We start from the raw sequence: 7,720 nt of genomic DNA, 5'->3' as shown, positions 1-7,720 counted from the left end.
ATTTAACATGATGTAGAAATATGTATTATTTTGCAGGCAAGTAGACGGAAAAAAGCATCTTGCAAACCAGGGAAGAAAGGAAAAGGAAGACAGCGGCGGAGAATGAAAACGATGGGAATGCTTATAAACTGCTGGCAGAGGCTGCTGAGTGTGACCGCTTATTAAATTACAGCATACACAGGTCTCAGTTCAGCTCCACTTCACATTATTTAAAACATTATGCACATTAACTTTCTCTTTATCATTATTTATTCACTTTCACTTTTTAATAAAAAAAAAAGAAACACCAAGTGTTTTGTATTAAACTTCTTCAGTGTAATGATAAGCTGAGATTGTGTCAAACTCATAAGACGCTCTATGGTTATACATTTCTACTTCTGGTTGTATATCTTTTATTTGATAGCACTATATATGTTTTGTGTATAGCAAGTTGAAAAGCTATTCATGTTAAACAGTTACATGCACAGTTAGATGCACATATATACATGGACACTCACATCTGGTGCTGCATAATGAGCCAAAATTACAACTGTAATAATTTAAAGTTGACAATGTTATTCATGTTCTCATGGTTCCAATGCTAATGATTGTACATTCACAACATACTGTAATTACTCGAGATAAGCTGTCTCAGTAACATATCTCCTACCTTTTCAGTGGATTCATCTTGTAAAACCTGTGTTGGGTAGAAGAAGGTGCTTATTTGTCTGAATGACTTTGTTTGAAGGTTTATTGGATAGTAATGGATGATATTTTGGAAACTGACAGACATCAGTTTGCTGCTTATAGGTGCTGCTGATTAGTCTTGTTTTGTTGATTCCTTCTATAAATCCACTTTTTTCTGTAGGTAGATTTAAAAATAAATTAATAAAAACTCTGAAAAGACTTAAATGGTTTTCTCCACCGTTTTTTGCGCCGCATACCAGTCTCCGATCAGCAGTCATGTTGAAGGCACAGATTTTACTGAGCAGGAAATGTCCCATTACAGGTGAGATTTATTTATGATATGCCACATTCAGCGTTCATTATTGATGTGTAATAAGTATTTCCGATGTTCAGGGTGCCGTGTAGAGTTTCTACTGCTATATGCTCATGTGTAAATATATATGTCAGCATATGCAAGCTTGTTCTGTGTGTACTACACTAGTCACCTGTAGCCTATAATATAATGCCTGATACTGCTTTTGAAGTATATTCCTAATCAGTTCTGTTTAACATTTGCTGTTTGTTTTATTTGTCTTAACAGGCACAGAATAAAGTCCATGTTTTATCATGCATACAACAGCTACTTAGAAAATGCATATCCCTATGATGAGTTGAGGCCGCTGACATGTGATGGACAGGACACATTGGGCAGGTATGAGCTTACAGCACAAACACTGTCCAGGCACTCTTCTCTCCTTTAACAAAAGGACAGCAGGTAGTCAAAAACGTTACTCCTGAATAATCGCCACCACCTCGTCTTGGTATCTTAACTTGTTCAATACCTGTGTATCATGAAGTGAACAAATTATGTTCCAGGCATGGAAATCCCAGGACATCTTTACAGCTGAAGCTCATGCTTTACTCTTAGCCCTGGAAAATATCGGAAAATGGATAAGAGCAAAATTTCCTATTCTTCACAGACTCAAAATCTTGCAACTCTGTAAAGACTCGACCACCCCCGAAATTATAAATATCTTTCCTAAAGTAGATCTTTTTGACACTTCAGTACCCTTTTCTGCTGGGTCCCAGGTCATATTGGTTTATTTATTTTTAGTAATTTCAAATCTAAGCATGATCGATTTCATTTTTGCTAGGTTTGAGATTTACACACAATTATTTATTGAAAGGTGAAGAAGCACCATAAGGCCTTCCTTGTCAAACGTATTTTACTGGACTGCAGTTTTTCATGTAAATAGACATTTTTACTCAAATATTTGTTCCGTGCCATGCAGTGTTCAGAAGCAGAGCATATTTTTCCTCTCTGATCGCAGATATTGGGAAACCACACAGAGTTCCAGCGTGTGGCCACTCTGCTCCAGGACACGGTTGATTTCGACACTGATGTAAATGCATCTGTGTTTGAGACAAATATACAGGTAAAGTTTTATTTTTTTATTTTTTTAATTGTGTTTGGCCTTCTTGGATGAACATGGCAAAGCCCTATTTCAAAATAAATCCAAAAATCAAAAGAAAACATTTTTGTTTATCTGTATGTTCTTTTATTAATTTTTTTATTTTTTTGCATTACTGTAAAATGTGTTAATGTGCATTATTGTCATGAATATAATGCACAATGCAAAACAGAATTTGGGGTGAAATATGACCCGGACGTGTTTTTGGGAAACGTATACTTATCCTGTAATACTGGCCTGTAGTCACTGACACTGAGCGAGTTTCACCAGTGTATGTGCTGATGTTCTGCAGTGGTTGGTGGGCTTCTCTCGGCTCATCTGCTTTCCAAGCGTGCCGGGATGGAGGTGGAGGAGGGCTGGCCCTGCTCCGGACCCCTTCTGCGCATGGCAGAGGATGCTGCCCGCAAACTGCTGCCTGGTGAGGGAGCTAAGATGTGCTTCAGAGTTCAGACCATACACTCTAAAAAATGCTGGGTTATTTCAGCCCAATGTTGGGTCAAATATGGACTAACCCAACTGTTGGGTTAAAAAGCTCATTTAAAAATGTAACCAAAATTTAACCCAACAGTTGGGTTAGTCCATATTTGACCCAACATTGGGTTGAAACAACCCAGCATTTTTTTGAGTGTATATTTATAAATAATAAGGCTGTCTGAAACATATTTAGCATGAATCATTTGTTTCAGTTTTCATTTGTGTGTCACTTTGGATAAAATTGTCTGCAAAAATTATTACATGTAAATGTTAGCGCAAAACATTTTGTTAGTGACGTGATTAGTGCGATGTTGTATTGTTAAAATGTGGGTAGTGTAAGTGAATGAACAATGTGTATTATTTTTCAAGATATCTCAGTTTATTTGTCAGCAAAAGGATGCCAGATGACATAAAACACATAATCAGGCAGAGTTTTGACAAAACCCTTTTGTGTATAAGTCATTATAAGTCATCGACCAGTATAAGTCATTATAATCAGTAATTATGTCCCCACTGGATGCAACAAATGCCTCGTTTATAATGGGTTTTAATGTTTTTGTCTCATCGCTCCGACCGGGACACAGCATCACAGTATGGTAAAGGGTGTAACATTTCCGTCACACGCTTGAGGTATTCAGCCAATCACAACACACTGGATAGCTGGCCAATCACAGCACACCTCACTTTTCAGACCGATGAGCTTTGTAAAAATCCACACGTTGCAGAAAAGCGGGGCATAGAGGAGAAACAATAATGTACAGTATGTGGAAAATAATGTGTTTTTTTAACCTTAAACCACATAAACACATTTCATTACCCCAAATACACAAAATAATGTTCTTTTTAGCAACATCATATGACCCTTTTAAGTAATTTGATCATGATAATTGAATAATGCTGTCAGTTTCATATATCCTGTCTCTTGTCAGCTTTCCAGACCCCCACAGGGATGCCATATGGGGGGTGAACCTGCTGAGGGGGGTGAACCCCTCTGAGACCCCGGTCACCTGCACTGCTGGAGTGGGCACCTTCATCCTGGAGTTCTCCACCCTCAGCCGACTGACTGGAGACCCCGTGTTTGAGAACGTGGCTCGCAAATCTCTCAGGGCCTTATGGAGAACACGCTCAGATATTGGCCTGGTAAAACCTTTTGATCTGGATCAAGCCGTCTATAGGACAATCATGACGCATGTGTAGTGAATATTAATATTCTTTGGTTTTAACTCCACAATGTGAAATATTAAAGGAATAATAAAAAATGTTTTGCTGAAAATGTACTCACTCTCAAGCCATCCCAGATGTAGATGAGTTTGTTTCTTCATGGGAACAGATTTGGAGAAATGTAGCATTGCATCACTTGTTCACCAGTGGATGCTCTGCAGTGAATGGGTGCCGTCAGAATGAGAGTCCAAACAGCTGATAAAAACATCACAATAATCCACAAGTAATCCACACCACTCCAGTCCATCAGTTAATGTCTTGAGAAGTGAAAAGCTGCGTTTAAGAAAACAAATCCATCATTAAGGCATTTTAACTTATTTAAACAAAATGAGTCTATAATCCATAATAATACTTCCTCCAGTGAAAAAGTTCATCTCCTGTTGTCCTTTCGCATTAAAATCCACCCACATATTTGTTTAGAAGTGTTTGGACTGTAAACGGTCCTGATTCAGATGAGACGACTTTTTCACTGGAGAAAGAAATATTATGACTTGTATATTAGCCAGAAGCAATGGTGTGAAGTTAAAAACGTCTTAATGATGGATTTGTTTCTTACAAACACGCAGCTTTTCATTTCACAAGACGTTAACTGATGGACTGGAGTGGTGTGGATTGCTTGTGGATTATTGTGATGTTTTTATCAGCTGTTTGGACTCTCATTCTGACGGCACCCATTCACTGCAGAGCATCCATTGGTGAGCAAATGATACATTTCTCCAAATCTGTTCTGATGAAGAAACAAACTCATCTACATCTTCAGTGTCCAGAGAGTGAGCACATTTTTCCGCAAATTTTCATTTTTGCTTGAATTATTCCTTTAACAGAATGCAATATTAACTTATTCACTGGTACCTTAACATTTGACTTGTTCTGTGATGCACAGTGTATGGATGTAAATTGTCCTGAATGACCTGCATGTACCCAACAGTCCTACTGACCGCAGCCAGTCAGTAGTAGTTAAACCACTCAGAAATGTCTCTTCTGAAAAGCTTTGACCGAATGCTCATGATTCAAATTTTGTATGCAACCAATTATCCCTGAGTTCACAGAAAACAGATTATAATCCCAATCTCTATGCCATAATGCTTATAGAAATCCAAATCTGATTAATACTTAGCTTTTTGCTTTGTAACATAGCTGGACATATTTGCAAGCTGATTAAATTGGGTCAAATGCATTTTTTATTATTTTTTTAAATCATATTATTTATAATGTTAGCGATTGCTATGAACCAAAATATGCTCATTTAAAAAAAAATGTTTGTGACCACTTTCTGACCCCTGGAATTAAATGGGGCATTAGGATCACAATGTAAACCCTCTTTGCGTGTGAAATGAGTAACAATGTTCACACACAAGTGCAAACATTTTTATATGACCCCTTGTTTCCTACACTGTATGGAAAAGCATGGAATTTGATTTGAGTAATTCCCAAGTCTGGATATTTGCCCCTATTCGGTTTTTTAAAATAGAGTTTCTAAAATCAAATGTATCATACAAGCAGTGTTTTTATGCGGTTTGGAGCAGGCATCCAAAAGTTAGGAGATCATTTAGTGATGTAATGTAAAATAATGGGTGAAATATGGGTGAATACTTGGGTGAGAACTGATAATGCGTGATGATAAATGATTTCATCAATCATTATTATGCTGAATGGCATATCCTTCCATTATTTAGAAAATATTGTTTTCTAAATAAATGTAATCAGTGACAATATTTTAATATTAAAATCAGTGTGAGTGCAGAGGTGTTGTGTGTGCTGGGTCTTAAGTCGCAGGGGTATATTTGTAGCAATAGCCAAAAATACATTGTATGTGTCAAAATTATAGATTTTTCTTTTATGCCAAAAATCATTAGGATGTTAAGTAAAGATCATGTTCCATGAAGATATTTTGTACATTTCCTACCGTAAATATATCAAAACTTAATTTTCCATTAGTAATATGCATTGCTAAGAACTTATGTGATTCTCAGTATTTTGATTATTTTTGCACCCTCAGATTCCAGATTTTCAAATAGTTGTATCTCAGCCAAATATTGCCCTATCCTAACAAACCATACATCAATGGAAAGCTTATTTATTCAGCACACCAACACATAATATTATCCTGTTTATTATAATCATGTAGTGCTGCTTTAAATACTCAATCTCTTTAAAGTTGAGTGAATTCTGAACGACTGTCAATGTTTTTATCATTCATCAGATGTAAAAAAAAGTGATTACAATGACATAATTTCTCTGTGCCGTAATCATTATAGATGTCATTTGGACTTCACTATCCTCATGGTATTAAATGATTATCAAAACTTTATATTTATTGTCATAGTTATCATCCTTGGTGTGAAAGGGCCTATATTCAGGTTTGTAATATTACTCAGATTGTCAAACATGTCTCATTCTCAGCACTGCTATCTAGGTGATGAATACAATAATAAAGAAATAGTTATTTTTTCATTACTAGCCAATTTCTCAAATGTAAATTAAAAATATTATATAGCTATATTTCTGAATATAATTGCAGTGGTTATATTCAGGTACATTCAATCAGTTTTGGGGAAAGTTACTTTTAAAAGTAATGCATTACAATATTGTGTTACTCCATAAAAAAGTAACTAATTGTGTTAGTTACTGTTTATGGAAAGTAATGACTTACTTTTGTGTTACTTTTTTTTTATAACAACAAAAAACCCAAAAGTTATATTTTTGGCAATTGTAAAGGCCCTTTCACACCAAAAGTGAAATGAATAAGGCTCAGGCTGAAGGATGTTCCTCTTCCCAGGGGCGGATTTACCCATTAGGCAAAGGTAGGCGACCGCCTTGGGCCCCCAAAAGCCAAGGGCCCCCTAAAATGCTATTCATATATATGCGCATTAAGCGCTGACATGTGAACGGTTGCTGTTTACGGTGTTCATTACCACGACAACCATCCGAGTTGAACGTGCTTTTTGTGTATCCTGCTTGAAGGAGATGAAAATATCATGCATCTGAAGCTGTAATTAAATATTGAGAAAAGGCATGTATTATATGTTTATAATTGTTAAAGAAAGCCATTATAACATGTACATGAAAAATGTAGAAACATTGGACACAACTATGGGGCACCATTGAGCAGCAGCAAGCATCACAACAAAAAAGGAACCTCAAGGTTGATTTAGGAAAATGTGTGCAAATGTATAGGGCCCCATTCCTATATTTTGCCTGGGGCCCCCAATTCACTAAATCCGCCCCTGCCTCTGTCTCTTCACCTCACTCCTGATTTCTCTCAATACAGGGACAGGAGAGGTATCAGTGAATAAATGGGAAAACAAAGTAACTTGCGTTACATATTTGAAAAAGAATCTCCGATATTTCGTTATAAATTTAAAAGTAATGCGCTACTTCACTAGTTACTTGATAAAAGTAATCTGATTACATATCTCGCGTTGCTTGTAATGCATTACCCTCAGCACTGCATTCAACTGGTAAAATGTTGATCAAGCAAAACAGCATTTGATCAATTTAGTAGCATTTTGAGGTGGAATGCCTTTTCGAGAAAAACTGCTCATACACAGAATGAATGGCATGAGATTTTAAGAACCGAAGTGTGTTTGCTTACTTTATGGGAGTACTGCACAGCAGAGGTGATCTGTCTGAAGAAGTGTCTGGCCTCCTCCTCTGACAGTCTCTGTTTGTCCTGAATGTAGTCATACAGCTCTCCTCCGCTCGCGTACTCCATCCCCATCACAATCCTCTCTCTGCTCTCGAACACTGAAAACACAACACATTTCATTAACATTATTCTGGATACAGCATTTGACACACACACATTGATGTGTTGATGTGTTTTACCCTCATGTAGACGGATGATATTTGGGTGCACAAGAGAGGCGGTGATCTCAACTTCTCTCTGGATGTGAGCTCTATCCAGA

The 7,720-nt window shown here is 36.9% G+C and overlaps 1 protein-coding gene across 1 annotated transcript; it reads left to right on the top strand.

Moving 5' to 3' along the window:
* Positions 1-1,941: 1,941 nt before the first annotated feature.
* Positions 1,942-3,852, top strand: LOC107566003 (probable alpha-mannosidase I MNS4). Its single transcript, XM_016251350.1, has 3 exons — positions 1,942-2,081; positions 2,410-2,535; positions 3,521-3,852. The coding sequence occupies exons 1-3, from the start codon at positions 2,053-2,055 to the stop codon at positions 3,786-3,788; spliced, it is 423 nt and encodes a 140-aa protein (XP_016106836.1). The 5' UTR covers positions 1,942-2,052; the 3' UTR covers positions 3,789-3,852.
* The last annotated feature ends 3,868 nt before the right edge of the window (positions 3,853-7,720 follow it).

The sequence above is a fragment of the Sinocyclocheilus grahami genome, unplaced genomic scaffold, assembly GCF_001515645.1.
Source record: "Sinocyclocheilus grahami isolate Dianchi unplaced genomic scaffold, SAMN03320097.WGS_v1.1 scaffold1039.1, whole genome shotgun sequence".
Lineage (NCBI taxonomy): Eukaryota > Metazoa > Chordata > Actinopteri > Cypriniformes > Cyprinidae > Sinocyclocheilus > Sinocyclocheilus grahami.
This window is presented reverse-complemented; position numbering and strand designations above follow the sequence as displayed.